The 16,906-nt window shown below is 32.7% G+C and overlaps 1 protein-coding gene across 1 annotated transcript; it reads left to right on the forward strand.

Moving 5' to 3' along the window:
* The first annotated feature begins 265 nt into the window (after positions 1-265).
* Positions 266-16,310, forward strand: LOC149419952 (protein takeout-like). Its single transcript, XM_089637107.1, has 5 exons — positions 266-425; positions 6,559-6,805; positions 7,797-7,927; positions 12,502-12,651; positions 15,410-16,310. Exons 1-5 carry the CDS (start codon positions 353-355, stop codon positions 15,562-15,564), a joined length of 756 nt encoding a protein of 251 aa, XP_089493233.1. The 5' UTR covers positions 266-352; the 3' UTR covers positions 15,565-16,310.
* The last annotated feature ends 596 nt before the right edge of the window (positions 16,311-16,906 follow it).

Here is a 16,906-nt window from a genome sequence, read left to right on the forward strand (position 1 = left end):
ACATTGTTACATTGTACATAAAATTAGGTAATAATAGGTAATAGTGAAAAACATGTTATTGAATTTCTACTCCAATGAAGACTAGAATCAATATCAAGGATATCTGGTCGGGACGTTCAGATCGACAGTTAAATCTTTAATATTGGCTATGATTCTAAAATATATTCTTTCTTAAACGTTTTAGCATGTCAAACTTGATTTCTTTCGATTATTTTAAAACAGATATAAGACAATTTGCATTGAAAACACATCAGTTTGGTTTGAGAAGGCGTCTCGAATGGTCATAGTTTTGTTGATTTTATAAATTGTTTTATTTTATTGAATACGAAAGACCACTTAAATAATATTTAAGATGCATTTCTATGCAATTTTGTTCATTGCTTGTTTATCGTCGGTTCAATTCGATGAAAGTTATGCTGGATTACGTGAGTATTTTTATTAATTCCAAGGAATTATGAATAATTTGATATTTTTAAGAAGACTAGCTGTTTACCCGGCGTTGGTAGGGGTTATCCTTAGGAGATAAACATAAAGCATCACTGACTTTTCTGTGGGCCTTTTTAAATTCCTTAGTACATTATTTTGATGTATCTCATAAGGTTTAGACAGCGTTAGCAATGAATGTAGTGCTCGTAAATATATTTGTACGACTTTATTATAAAACATCGACTTTTTTACTTTACTCTACTTTCTATAAATATAATATGCACGTATTATATATGTAAACCTTTCGGAAGAAATTCTATAAATTATAGTAAAAATCCTATTTATAACAAAAGCGGATAGCGACTTTATTTTATACTATTTAGAGAAGCTTTGGCACAGATATCGATAGTGGTAACGCATTGGACTGCCATTCCGAAAGTCGCGGGTTCGAACCCGGCGTGCGCAAATAAATTTTATTTTATTAATTTGTGTTATTTCACAATTAATTAATTAAAAATAATATATAGTATATTTGCGGCACGTTCCAGAGTGGAAGATACTACCAGTATCGCCCTGGTGTAAGACCACCATTCAGAATTGAAACGTTGTTCCAAATGGCTTTAGCCGTGTCTAGTGACTAGATCTGAATAGCCAGGTACTTCCCCACCTTCCTCTTTCCCTTCCCCACTTACCTTCAGCCTCACAACATCCCCCAATTGGGGATGCCATAGTCTCACTGGCTCCAGACGGGAGCAGTTGGGACTCTTGTGAGGTATTCACTATTTAACATGAAATTCTCAAAATTCTTAACATTCTACAAAAAATTACATTCTTACATTCCTTATATACTTCTTTCGCTCGATCCTTCTCTTCGCTGGAAGCACTGCCAGCCGCAATCAGACATTTATTTGTTTATACTGGGTTTTACAGATGATCACACTTACGTGAGAACAATCCACTTATAAAAACTCAGTTATTGTACAATTACAAAAATCTACAATTAAATAAAGATACAAAAAATTAAATACAGATACATACAATTAAATACAGATACATACAATTAAATACAGATACATACAATTAGAAAACAAAAACATCAAAAAATAAAAATAAAATACACAATCATATAATTCAATTATTTATTATCATGGGACACTTATTACTTTATTGTAATTTTTCGTCACCTTTCCTTTCATTTTGCTTTGAATTAAGGAATTAAATTAAATTTATCTCCATAATATCATTTTATAAAATTTTTGTATTTCATAATTATTATTTCACTTTTTGTAGCTACTTAATCGGACCGTTTATATTTAAATTATATATATGGCGTCCGGTGGTAAAGTCCGCTTATTTCGGGGGTATGATTCTACATGATGGTGCAAGTAAAAAAGATAAATAACTCTTTTCTAAATTCGTTTTAATGTAGTTTTATTTAAAAAAAATTGAATTGTTTGAATGATCAAATAAATGTTCTTCTATGGATAAATATTTTTGTATAGGAAAATAAACATTGGAATTTCGAAAAATACATTTTTTTTAATTCTACCACCATGTAGAATCATCTCCCTACAATTTACTTGGTAAATTTAATTGGAAACATTGTGAAGAACAAATCATTATGTAGGTAGGTACATTATTTTATATTTCATTATGTATATACTACATATTTTTTTAATTCGATTTTGTGTTCGTAAATGAATTATATCAAATCTTGGAAGTAGGAATTAACCTACTTCCCAATATCCGATCAAGCTGAAACTCAGAAGATATACTCGTTGTCAATAATAATGCATTATTTCTTTTGGTGTCAATCACGTGAACTTACGCGAAAATATACGCATTTCTCTGAAATCGGATGAAATTATATCAGTTAATAATAATAATAATCATTTAGCTAATTTATACAGCGCCGCTTTCGTGAGAAATCGCCTGAAGGGCGCTGTACAAATATATTTATTAAATAATAAATACTAAATCTACTGACTTAAAACTCGTGACTCGGACATCTAAGACTTATATCTAGTGACTTGCGACTAAGGTCTATCTATAACTACTCTATTAATGACATAATATATTTACATATGTTGAAACTTACAGCTAACATACTTACATTTGAAAATACATTGATAAAAACCCTTTCTAATTTTACTAGCGGCAGAAAAAGAAGGAAGGTCTATAATATTAGGGTGTTTCATAATTAGTTTTGGAACAAGCGTGCAAAATGCGTCCAATGTGTTAGCTGGATTTATAGAAAAGTAAACATATACATATATCTTAAATGAATGAAGTTAATGAATGAAGTAAACGAAAGAAGTGAATGAAGTGAATGAAGGAAGTTAATGAATGAAGTGAATGAATGAAGTGAATGAATGAAGTGAATGAAGTAGATGAATGAAATTAATCTTAGATCTTTACCACATTAAGATGATTCACCTGCCAATAATTAAACCTGTTAACGTGTTATTTTCCCACTGATATTGTCCATCGGTAAGCAAGTCGATAGCATTTTGACTTTATCATGATAGAGAATGTATGTGTGTGCATCAACAATAAACGAAATAAATGTCAGTCCTAATCAATCGGAATTTATTTATTTATTTACGCCCAGAGGGCTTTTACATGCAGGTGGTGCAATTTTAATGACAGACAATTTTGAAACATAAGGAAGAATTAATAAAAATAAAATTACATTAAAAAATATATGCAAGAAACAAAAATAAATATAAAAAAAAACAAGAAAAAGAACAAGAACATAAATTAAAAAATGAAGCGATTTGACTGGTTTACAGAAATACAACTTCTATTTAGGAATAATGCTGGAATAAATGTAATAGGTAATCCACAAAATTCGCAAAGTTAATATTAAACATATCTACATCACGTAAGTATTGGTTTCTCATAGTGTGAAACCGTTGTATTGGAGAGTTCGTATTGTGATTGCGCTTATGTGTGTTGCAGTGGAATAGTGTATTTGGTCGTGTTGTTATTGTATGTATTCGTAAGTTAATGAGTTGCAGAAGTTCGCAACATTCGACATTTGAATAAAAAAGTTAAGTCGTTTATTTTACGCCTCTCTTCCAATGTGTGTATTTTTCGAGTATTTAATAAAAAATGGTATTGTAAGTCTTCTAGTGGGATATTTAATTTAATATTTATAAAATGTAGAATTTTTTTTTGTATTCGCTCAATGTTATTAATGTGAATTTTGTAAGAGGGAGACCAAACTACTGAGTTGTATTCAATTATGCTTCTAACTAGAGATATGTATAACAGTTTAATGGCTTGTATGGGGTTAAAGTTTTTGATGCCTAGTGTTTTCATGCCTTTGTTTACAATTTGGTGGATATGATTGGCGAAACTTAGTTTTTCATCCAAAATAATTCAGAGATCTCTCATTTCCGTGATTCTTTTATTTTCCGTGATATTAAAATAAAACAGGATTTTTATTTTTGCAGACAGTCAAGGTCTTGCATTTTTTACATTTAAAAATATATTATTTTGTACGCACCAATCTTTAAACGTTCTGATATTGTCTGTAGTATTTGGCAATGATTTCATCAGTTATTTTTGTTACAAATTTGTTACATGAGCTGTAGAAATACCACTTTATATGTAACTAAAAAAAACATACTTAATTACAACACAGACGCAATATAAAGGTTATTGTCACTTCACCTTTTTTCGTTTCGTATGAATTTAATTAATAAAAAACTAACAAACATTGACAAAACTATTGCAAGCATGTAAAACTATTGCAAGCATGTAAAACTATTGCAAGCATGTAAAACTATTGCAAGCATGTAAAACTATTGCAAGCATGTAAAACTATTGCAAGCATGTAAAACTATTGCAAGCATGTAAAACTATTGCAAGCATGTAAAACTATTGCAAGCATGTAAAACTATTGCAAGCATGTAAAACTATTGCAAGCATGTAAAACTATTGCAAGCATGTAAAACTATTGCAAGCATGTAAAACTATTGCAAGCATGTAAAACTATTGCAAGCATGTAAAACTATTGCAAGCATGTAAAACTATTGCAAGCATGTAAAATTTTATGGTCGATGACTTTTTGGAATATATTACAGTTGTTATATATCGTAATTGAATTGTAAGGTAAGATTTTAGATACAAATACAAAGCTTGGTGTTATCTCTTTCTAACACACCTTAAATCATAGATCTCACCGTAATACAAAAGGAAATATGACGTTTATATTTATTAGGAGTCCGTCTCAGTTTGGTACAGAGTTTACCCTGTTGATACAAAAAGTGAGCTTCTTCTTGTGACGTTACGGGCGTTTTAGCGGTCATTGAAAAATTAAACCTAATTATTAAACTATTAAAAGTAACTATAAAAACAAAATAAACATGCCGATATTTAAATTAGAATGTCATTATTAATAAAAAATGGACTGTAGTTCCTTAGATTAAGTTGACACGTAGATAATACAGGTTTTGCAAAAAACAAACAAAGGTGGACCTGCAAAACTACTAAATGGCTGTTTTTCTGGAGGGTCTACCTTTATAAATACTTTGTCTATAAGTAATAATAATTAATAAAGTGTATGATTATGCATAATTTATTCATAGATAAGTATACCAATACGTACTAACATTTAGGTCTTACATTATCTATTATATATGGTAAAACCACATGGAATTTTTTTTTTAAACTAAAATGTGGACTGTAGGTACCTACTCATAACGCTTATCGGCATCAATTACTGATCCAAATAGTCTCAGTTAATTTGTTGTAAAAAAATTACTCTCATTAAACACATATTAAAGCACAGACATATGAATATTAATAGACTAGAAATTAAGGATGAGGGGTAAAATCAACTGTTGAAGAACGAAGAGAGTAAAGCTGACTGTGATTCGTCAATAAATCAATCTGATAGTATATAGGTATCTCGCCTTATAATATCACCATTTAGTTCTTAAAAGTAAAATCTGCTTTTGAATGAATAGACATTTTTACATGGGAGCGCAAATTACTCGCCACGTTATGAACAAATTTGCGAAGTCCAAATTCGTCAAAATAAATTTCTTCTATTTTCAGAGTCGAATATTTCGTTTATGTATTTAGTTAAGACACTTTTATAAATGTTCATAATTTACTTCCCAGCAACCAACCAGCTTTGTGTTTCACGTCCAGACGTGTCTCGATGTGATAGTATATGTTTCTACAACTGATCCATATTATACGATGTGAATATGCTTAAAATAAAGTAAAATAATGCTTATATATGGAATGTAATACGACAATTGGGTTTATTCTCTTTTTCACATCTATTTTTACAAGTTTTCATAGTACAAGTCACCATTTTGCCGTGTTATTTCGTAAAATGAACCGATGATGCCTCGACCATAGTTCGCACAAGAATGATGACGTCACGTTTTCTAAATTCACTTGAGGCCATACGCGAGCACAGCCGGCTCCAATGGAACCGGTATGGGGAGTGGGGAATAATACGCTTTTAATCACTTGGGGCAGGTCTACTTATATTCATATGTCTATGTATTAAAGTCATTTTGAATAAGCCGACGTACCGCTATTGGTGGAGGAACACCTGATCGGCAATCAGAAGGTTGCGGGTTCAATTCCCGTTGGCAGCATGTATTTTTTTCTCGGAAGATTTACATAGGTGTTATAGGTTAATAATTATTGCTTAAAAATAATATGCTATCCTTTTTGCTATGTCTCGTAAACATTAGTTTATGATTAAAAATAATGATATTTGATAAGTCAAATTATTCACCAATAAATGAAGATATAATGTATCTCAACGCCATCTAGTGGGAGATTTAGTATTATCAATGCCCTTTCTACAAAAATGTAGTTGGTTGTTTTCTAGCGAAAAAAATCTCCTAAGCAATAATTGTTGAAAGAAAAATACCAGTACATTTTGAATGATTTGGTAGGTTTTGAATAAGTCAACGTAGCGCAATTGGTAGAGCACCTGACCGGCGGTCAGAAGGTCGCGGGTTCAATCCCCGTCGGCGGCATGTATTTTTTTCGGTAGATTTTGTTATATTTCAGGCTAATTATTGCTTAAAAAACACAATAAGGTTGTTACAATTTTTTTTCAATAATTAATAAAAACTATTTTCTTTATTATTCCAGCTTCCTACATGAAAGCCTGCCGCCGGTTTGACCCCAAGCTGAACGAGTGCGTGCTGAAGGTGGGTAAGGCCTCGACAAAGGTTTTTTCCAAGGGTGATCCTGCCAGGAACATCCCCACCCTGGACCCCCTCAAGGTCAATCAGATCAAGACCGCAGCCTTCGGAACCAGCAAGGATAATGGGATCAAAATCCTTTTCACAGATGTGACGATTAGCGGACTGAAGGATTTGGATTTAAAAAAGATGTCGTGAGTTTTATTTACTACCTAGTCTGTTTTAACTCGACCGTTTGGCATTTCTATAAATCTGTATGTGTGTTCCGTTTCCATTTTTGCTGAATCCTTAATTTGACTAATTGCCTGACTTAGACTCTGTAGGAGGCTAACTTTGACTATGATTCAGTAAAGATTCTTTTTAAATACATCTATTTCAATTTCGATTTTGTTTACGTGAACTATTGTTCACGAGAACGATGGCTCAAGAATAAAATACAGATATATACAGAGTGGAAGATACTACCAGTATCGCCCTGGTGTAAGACCACCATTCAGAATTGAAACGTTGCTCCAAATGGCTTTAGCCGTGTTTAGTGACTAGATCTGAATAGCCAGGTACTTCCCCACCTTCCTCTTTCCCTTCCCCACTTACCTTCAGCCTCACAACATCCCCCAATTGGGGATGCCATAGTCTCACTGGCTCCAGACGGGAGCAGTTGGGACTCTTGTGAGGTATTCACTATAAAAAAATATATTATAATCTTCACAATATTTTTTTATATAAACTATTTAAAATATGTATGTAAAATGGCAGACCGAACGCCCTCGATTTAACAGGCCACGATAATCAGTCAAACGCTCTATATTTTTTTAACAATACATATTCTTATTTTTGTACAAGAGGTTTATACCTTGAAATAATTGTTGTCTGCATTTACTATTTACTTGCTGTTATAATATGTCAAATGGATATGGTAAAATGTATTATTACTGTTACTATTGTGAACTTACAATCTTCAGAACTTTGTATGTAAAAGCCCAATGGGCGTATAAATAAATAAAATATTCTCCTAAGTGCACTGCATCATGTATCACCTGTAAAAGTCTTTTTATGGGTATAAATAAATATTTTTTGTGTAAAAGCTTGATCACTGTTTTATCTTAATAGTATGAGCGTAGAACTCGGTGTATATATTTTGGTTAAAGGAAATGAAAATTATTTGATGGGATATTTTTGTTTCAGAATCGATGTAGCCAAGCAGAAGTTTAGCGCGAAGGCCATCGTGAGTCTGGACATGGTGTCTAACTACGACCTCAGTGGTCGTCTGCTGATCTTTCCTCTTGTGGGCAAAGGAAAATCTCGCGTTACCCTGAGTAAGTTATCAACTTATTAAAACTACCGTTCGCATTCAAAATCAATAGGAGTTCAGCATTAAAGCGAAAACGTGGGGTATTCTGAGATTTTTGCCGTCAAGTTACTCTAATTAAATGAACTGTCAGATTCATGATATATTTGGAAATATTCCCGGATGACATTAGTTTTCCAAAAGATTCGCTGTTTTTGTACGTACGTCCAAATGAAACACTGCTTTTTGAAGCAGATGAAAGACACGTTCAGATTTTAATATTACAAACGGAAATATGATATTAAAATGTTTATTTAATAAACAGAGTAAGTATTTTACGGTTATTTTGTTATCGTTTTTTCCTTTAAATTTTAAAAATACTACTTAATACTAAGCCAATTTTTTAAATTACACAAACGCACTATAAAAGTTTTTGTCATTTCACTTTTTTTATCGGTTGTTATAAGAATAATTCACAAACTTTGACAAATGAGAGATAACTTACTGATACAAAATATTTAAAAAAATTAATCTGTTAAAAACGGGACTGCAGGACCTTAACGAAAGAATTGAAAGTCGGAACACATGTACCTACAATAAAAACTCATAAAATGTTTGCATTTCGTCATTATATATTTGCAGGGCAAACGCAGGTGTATGAACACGTTTTCCGATACATTCGGAAAGTAATCAAATTTTGTTAGTAATTGGTCTGCTGTCCTGTTTTTAACAGGATTTTAGTAAATCGCCATTACTCATCTTTCTCCGTGCGCAAAGAATTGTGGTAGATGGCTTTTTGGAATACATGTATTACAATTATTTTGAAGTGTCTTTTGTAATCTTTTCAATGCAAATCCAAAGCGTAATGTTGCCATTTTCTAACACTGCTTTAATCATATATCTCACTATGAGTCCGTCTCAGTTTGTGCCCACAAATACTATTCTGATATCGATGTACATGAAAAAAGGAAAAATTTCGCCATTTTTGAGCAGCTTTTCTTCTTCATCGAATGTAGTATTATGGAGTCACGTCATTTATAAATTTGGTGTTTAGAAGTAGGTATAAGATAAAATAATTATTACTTTAAGACAGTCACAAATATCAGGTATTACGAGAAAAAGTATATGTGGGGATTTATTTTGCCACAAAAATAACAAAATATTTTTTTTAATAAATACTTAATAATAAAAATTGTTTTTATAATGCTACATGACAAAAAGTCATATTAAAATGGAAAAATTCTACAGTGAATGAATTAACTGTTTCAAAATTAGATATAGAAAAAAAATGTTTAAATACCAAAACGTAAACAATATTAATAGGATTCACAAAATGGAATACAAAAAAACAATGATAAGAAGTATGATAAGAATGATGAATCTTCGAAACCATATTTGTTGTATGCAATATCCCAGGTTTTTTATCTTCATATGTGCGTTCCGGGATTTGCACACAAAGTCGGCCGCGCTGTGTTTATTTGTATGGGGTAACGAATGGTGGTGCGCTATTAAACCTGTAGTAATATTTTAATCTAAATGAGGTCTTGTTCGCTATAGTTATTCTTTGAGATTTCACTCCACAACCGCTCATTAGAGAAAACCTCCCTCGAACTAATGCTATTAATTGATTATATATGGATATTTAATAATGATTTATGTATAGTTTGTTCGATTTCAATCCGTTTGTTAGCATTATAAAGTCAGTAATAAATGATGACATAACCCTTAAATGCATGATTTATTTATTTTTCTGAAAAAAAATATATTTTTAAGATATTTACATGCATATGTAAGGAAATATAAAGAATTTTATTTTTTTGTAATTTTTTAATGATATTTGATTAAAAAAAAAATTGTTGCAGGTTTACAACACCATGTATTTAAAAAAAATAATATGAACAATTTACGTATGAAAAAAAAAAAAACCTACCAAAATTCTCAAAACTAATAAGTGTACCGGAAAAATACGAGTTATTACATATAAGTATTGTATTATTGTATCTACTTACCTAAGAAAAACATAATAATAACAGCAAAAAAAAACTGTAATTCTAACCTGTAACCAATTTTCGAGAATCTTCACTTTGTTAAAGAAAAAGTGACATTTGACATTCGCGAAAGAAAAAAAAGGTGATGCCACTCGATAAAATATATTACCGTGAACTTGATAATTCTAAAACGGCATGCATTAAGTATACACCAAAGAGTTAAAGGTGGTTTGAACGGTATGTTGCAGTTTTGCAACAGTATGCATTTAAGGGTTAAGACTTTTTTTTAAAGCTAAACAGCCCCAGTTGTAGTAGTCGTAAGTGGCAAGGGATGCGTGACGTCACATGTATCCAAATCAGTTGTTATTGTTACTGTACAAGCTAGTGGCGTGGGTTCCTATGGCGTCAAAAAAGTTACAACAATACTCAAATATTATGAATCGGTTTTTGTTTATTGACGTTTATTTCTTCATACAATATTTTATGTTTGTTGATTGTTTATGATAACAAGCCATTTATTATTGTTTTTCAATAATATTAGAAGCGTACAGAAGGAGGAAGCAATCTGTAACAACTTGTTTTCATCATTTGAATATTCAAAATAAAGTAAGTACTTTTAATAAACATTCAACACAAAGCAGGTACTTAATTAATATACAAAATAAAATAGGTAGGCTAAAATTAGCTTCCTATAACAATCAACTGGTTCAACTACGCAGAATATACATACATCAAGCTAACCCTTTGACACCTGCATTATTATTTTCATATATAGAACATTTTTTATGAATGCCCCTTATAATATGCATTTTTTAGGATTTTAATTATTTTTTATCTCAAGGGGTTATTTTTTAGTAAGGAAAATAAACGTTACATGACAATTTTTTTTTTAAAACATGCATGGCTTAACATAAATAAAAAAAAATACCGTAAAGCAGCACTAAAATATTAATGGATCCCAGAGAGCAGGAAACCAGTGGCATAAGGAGGATGGCCTTTGTAGTCGAGGGGTAAGGCTCTCGACCAACAAACCGCAGGTCATGGTTTCAAATCCGGCGTGCGCAAGTAAATTTTATTTGATTAATTTTTGTTATTTTACAATTTATTCATAAAAAATAATGTATAGAATATTTGCGGCGCATTCCAGAGTGGAAGAAACTCTCAGTATCTCTCGTCTCTCGCCCTGGTGTAAGACCACCATTCAGAATTGAAACGTTGCTTAAAAAGGCTTTAGCAGTTTTTGGTGACCAGATCTGAATAGCCAGATAGTTCCCCACCTTCCTCTTCCCCATACTCATTCCCTTTCTGCTTCCTTCAGCCTCAGAACATAACCCAATTGGGGACGCAACAGTCTCACTGGCCCCAGACAGTTGGGAACAGTTTAGACTCTTGTGCGGTTTTCACATTAAAACAAAGCTTTAGTTTAAGAACAAATTGTGTTCGAAGTAGAATTTTTTGGGTCAAATTTGAATATATTGCCTTTTAAGGTGCGTTGAAACGAACACCCGGCTTCAAAATCCTTTAGTCACCGAAAAAACGAACATATAAAAGAAATGTTCAGTTCGAAAAAGTAAACGATTTTAGGGATTTCCGTGTAATCTACCAGTTTCAGTATTGAAATACAAGAAAAATAGACGCGACGGAGAAGATTCCCTTATTATTCACTATTAGAAAACAAGGCTTGACCATTTAATAATCTTTATGCTTACGGGAACCTTTATGTTTATTATTACCTTTGTGTTAATTTGAATTAACCCCGGCACTCAAAGATTTAATCCCCGTCAAACGATTCAGTTTCCAGTTCAAAAGAACTCTGTGTTTCTCAGCACGCGAGTTATTCATGCTGCCCTATCATTATGTTTTTTTTTCAAATCAATACTCTATGATGTTTTCCGGTGTTCAATGTTTAATCCACTTAAAACTGGGTTTAGTCAGGGTAAAAAAAATCCTAGTCTAGGCGAGAGTTGTTATTGAAAACAGTTTTTTTTTACTTATGTTTTATTTTAAAAATAATGGATAATATTTTTTATATGTTTGGACAGTAGTTTGTAACCAAATAACAAATTAACTTTTCCATGTGTTGTTAATATGTACAAGACATGCTAGTATATTTTAAAGATAATAAGATGGTATTTTTTTATGTGTTTTCATGATGTACAAGACGTGCTTTGAAGATAGTATAAATGGTATTTTTTTGGACGCGAGGTCTAGTACTGTTCACAGTACCACAAAGCAAATACAGTGACCTGATAACTCAATACAGTGACAATTCAACACACCTTTAAAAAGTGATTTAAAGTCTTGAAAAGTACTTAAACAAAAACTAGGTCACATCAGTTAGGTTGATAGGTTAGTTTTTTAAATACCTTATATCACTTTTTAAATTTGTGTTGAATTGTCATTTGCTTAGTTATCGTGGAACCAGTAGGTAAGTACAATGTTTTGCCTTTAAACCTGCGATGATTTAATAATGTGTATTGAAGGAACACGGCATCTCTGAAATTCGCCTCAGTACCTCTGTGATTGACCGAAAAATTCTAGTGTTGTGTATTCCACCTTTCTGTTGCATTTATTTGATGGTTATAAGACATCTAAATCTTTTTTTAAATTTCAGATGACGTGAAGCTTGCCTATACCTTCGACTATGATCTGGTGAAGATAAACGGAGTTGAATTTGCTAAATTCACCAAGGATGACATCAAATACGAAGTGGGCAAGGCTTCATTCCAGCTCGACAATCTGTTCAACGGAGATAAGGTTCTAGGTAAGCCATAGTAAATTATTTATTTTACACACCATGCTCGATGGCAAACATGTAATTGTAAACCATGAAGCATGATATAATATTCAAGTATGTGGAACGGAGCAAGTTAATGAGATAAATGGTTTTTTTCTCAAAGTTCAAGGCTGACGACTGAACAATGTGATTTAACCACCAAGGTTAACAATATTCTAAACAAGTCTTCTAAGTAATTTAATATGTCATACATCTCGTTCAAAGAGTCAATTTATATTATTACTATTTTATTTATTTGGAAAACATACAGTTTCATACACATTTTGACATATTGAATGTTTACTTGGTTGTACCAACCAGTGAAATTTACGCTAAAAATATATATTTACAAAATATTGAGAATTTTAATGATGAAATGGAAAACAATAACATTTTGGCAGTGAAATTGAAGAAGAAAATAATTAAATAAATTATCTATTTTCTAAGAAGTACTGGTACATATTGAATTATTTGGCGGGTCGTAAATAACCCGATGTGGCTCAGTGGTTCAGAGCACCTGACCGGACTTCAGAAGGCGCGGGTTCAACTCCCGTCGGCGGCATTTATTTTTACTCGGGATATATTTTGAATTTGTATTAATATTACAGGCGACTAATTATTTATTTTACTACGAAGTAATTCAAAATTACGTCTTTTCAGTTAGAAAATTTGATCATATTTTAGATGCTTAGTAGAAAACATCTTGGCGTTTCAAATAATCGAGCCTTTTTTGACAATCTTTTTATAAGCCCAGAAAAAGGCAGTTCCAGGCCTTTAAAAAAAGCTTTAAAGTTCAAAATTTCCTTCTTAGAAATTCTTTTTCGGTTACGATTTTATTGTTGGTTATAGCAAATTAAGTTCTTTAAAAATAAATCGTAAAATATATAAATATTCGTGCCTGAACAAATCCAAATAAGTGGTTGGTTGGGAATTTCAACCTTTTCAACAACTACGTAAGGTGTGTTATTTCTAACGTCCCGGTTCCAAATGTTGCACGAAGTAGTGATAAGTTTGCTCTAACAAAAAATTGTCCAAAGAAGCGAAGTTAGCAGTCCACAATGAAGTGCTGGTACCTACCCTGATGTATGGAAAAAAGGCATGACACTGGCAGAGAAAAGATGAAAGTAGACTGTTGAAATGAAATCCCTGAGGCGTATGCGTAGTAAAACCATGTATGATCGTGTGAGAAATGTGGAGATCCGCAAAGAGTGCAAGGCTGATGTAATCGTAATGAGTAAGATTATGAAATGGAAGCTTATATGGTTTGGGCATGTAGAGCAAATGAGCGAAGAAAGGAGTAAAAGGAGAATATATGAAGCGAATGTGAATGGTAGCAGAAGTCGGGGACGCCCGAGGAAGACATGGCACTATCAAGTGAATCAGATACTCGAGTCGGGTCATGTCAAGAGTCAGAATAATATAAGAGTACCTATATATGAGACGATGTTTGAATGTGAATGAGGCAAGATATGTGTGCCAAGACTGAGTTGTTTGGCGGTCCGACCTTTTTGCCTATCCCTGCGGGGAAACGGCGTGATGGTTAGTTAGTTAGTTAGTTACTGTGTATAAGTTGGATAGCAATGAGAAGTAAGTATTTCAGTTTGCGAGTATGGAAATAATGCATTTTAGTAGCTATTCATTTAAATTCGCCACCCATCACCAGTGGCGTAGCTAGGTAACCAAGGGCCCTGGGGCAAATTAAAAAATGGGGCCCCACTGCTATGTAAACTGATTAGGTATTATCAAATAAAAATATGAAATGTGGTTCCTCCAAACCCTCCGCTCTTATGTGTGTCATGCAAACATCATCCACGTTCACATGTTCGGCGGCGGAGGTATCTCCAACTGCAATAATTGTCTAATCTTCTTCAGTAGGCTTCTCAACCAACACTGCAGTTACCACATTATTTGAGTCACTATCAATAGAAATATTTTGACCAGATGTACTTGCAGAAGGCTGACTAAAAAACTTGTCAATTTTGGGCAATTTTCGTTTACTATCTTCTCTTTCTTGGCGTCGTTTGCGTTTAAATGCACCACTGGGTTTCTTCTTTTTATCTATATTTTAATACGCTATAAGTGTCGTTGGGGAATGAGGCACATATCACTTTCCGTCAAATTGACAACACTGCCAACCTACAGAAAGAATTTAGGGGAATTCCCAGGGCATAACTTTTGAATTTCTCTCAACTGAGTTGTCATGATTAAAGTGGAGTTGCAAGTTGTAACCTGTCATATTTATTTTGAAAATTGGAGAAATTTCCAAAAGTTCAGTTCGATCGAGATTTCTGGTAAAGATTCGAGGGCCCCCTGAGCTTGAGGGCCCCGGGGCACTGCCCCGCCTAGCCCCTAGGTAGCTACGCCACTGCCCATCACGCCCACCAACTTACGTCGAGCATCGGTTCGGAGTCATCGCATCAATATCAACACTGACCTCAATAAACACTGTGATATCTAAACTACCTCTTTCATTTGTCTCAACTTACCATCCTCGAAGAATTTTTAAATTAAAGCGTGCGTATTAAGTGTCTCTATTTTACATACTAAATAAATTAATGCTAAAATTGGAAAATATGTTATTTGTTGAAAACTGAGTATATTAAATACTGGCCCCAAATTTGGCTCTAATCAGAAGATCAAATAATGTGAGAGTTTTGATCGAATCAAATGTTCCTCATTTTTGATGCACGGGTTATCTTTTTAGTTTCCAGCCATTAATATAATTTTTTCATGCTGTTCTTTTTAGGTCAAACTACAAACAACCTTCTCAACGAAAACTGGAAAGATGTTCTTGGAGAACTGGCGCCACCTGTTGTCAGCGCCATTAAGGATGGGTTCCAAAAAGCCACCGAAGCCTTCCTTGCCCAAGTGCCTTACGATGAACTTCTTCTCATCCTATAAACTGCTATTTTATTGTTAAGAAGCTGTGGCGGTAAATATCCAGAATCACTTAACATGGCTAATATGCACAAATTATTAAAAACACTCTTTGTATAAGTTTAATAACAACAAGAAACAACTATTTTAGTCACAAGAAATGGAATAATGCATTTTAATAGTGATTTTGTTAAAATTTAATTTGATTGCTTACTTGGCGGCCATTGTTAATTATGTGAAAATTTGAATTTTTTTTTTGTTTCTTTGACCCATTCTAAGAACCTATTTTAGCATCTTAGTTTATAACTGAAATAGCTATTTCTCATGGTTATTAATCTGATACAGATTGTTTTTCGAAAAAAAAATAACCTTGTCCGGTAATTCTGGATGTTTAGTGGTTACTGTAAATAGTTGTTTAATTTACTGGCCACAATATTAGATGGCGGGAAAGCATTATGTTACGCGCAGCCCGAATTGGCCTGGATAATGTCGAAATTCCCACCTGACGTTTGTCGTTTGGCGGCTGTGAGGCTAACCTCTAGTATTGCCAAAGATAACACAATAATGTTGCTAGTGAATGAAACAATTATTTACAGTATTCAGGTACTCGATACGGTACAGGGTACTCTTGCATGTCATGAAAAGTGGTTAAAGTTGTATTATATATCAATTTTGTTTCAACTTCCAACTGTGATAAATGATATAATCTATGTTACATTTAAGATTATATAATATACAATATGAAAATACACTAATAATAATTTCTCATAACATTAATAATTTCTCCTGAGTTTATTTTCTGAAGGGGTTTTAAAAGATCTACTAATATAATAATTAACATTGCATACTTTGCGTACCTACCTAGGATGTAGAGTATATTTTTGAAATCAATGCTGAACATCTCAGAATCTAAGTAGCTAATATATTATCCACCTTACCAAAAACGTGTTTTTTTTTTTAAATTGTACATGACGGATAAACAGCCCTTAATGTATGGTAAATAGTTGTTCATCAGTTGTGTAAAATTTAAAACACGTATACGTAAATACACGTAAGGGGGTACATGATTAACAAATGTTTTCGAGACAATACTAGAAGTTATATTGTTAACAAAAACATATCCAAGATATTATAAGCTAAGCTAGAAGTCGACAATGGAGTGCTGAGACTTAAACATATCCAAGATGTTATAAGTTAAGCTAGAAGTCCAAAATGGAGTGCTGAGACTTAAACATACCCAAGATATTATAAGCTAAGCTAGAAGTCCACAATGGAGTGCTGAGACTTAAACATATCCAAGATGTTATAAGTTAAGCTAGAAGTCCAAAATGGAGTGCTGAGACTTAAACATATCCAAGATGTTATA

Source organism: Hesperophylax consimilis, chromosome 11 (assembly GCF_061612785.1).
Source record: "Hesperophylax consimilis isolate HC1 chromosome 11, BYU_Hcon_1.0, whole genome shotgun sequence".
NCBI lineage: Eukaryota > Metazoa > Arthropoda > Insecta > Trichoptera > Limnephilidae > Hesperophylax > Hesperophylax consimilis.

Excerpts from the sequence above, each read along its gene's own strand:
- LOC149419952 (XM_089637107.1), top strand. The coding sequence starts at position 353 with ATGCATTTCTATGCAATTTTGTTCATTGCTTGTTTATCGTCGGTTCAA. Across the intron at positions 6,806-7,796 it reads TTGGATTTAAAAAAGATGTC|AATCGATGTAGCCAAGCAGA; the intron begins GTGAGTTTTATT and ends TTTTTGTTTCAG. Across the intron at positions 7,928-12,501 it reads AAAATCTCGCGTTACCCTGA|ATGACGTGAAGCTTGCCTAT; the intron begins GTAAGTTATCAA and ends TTTAAATTTCAG.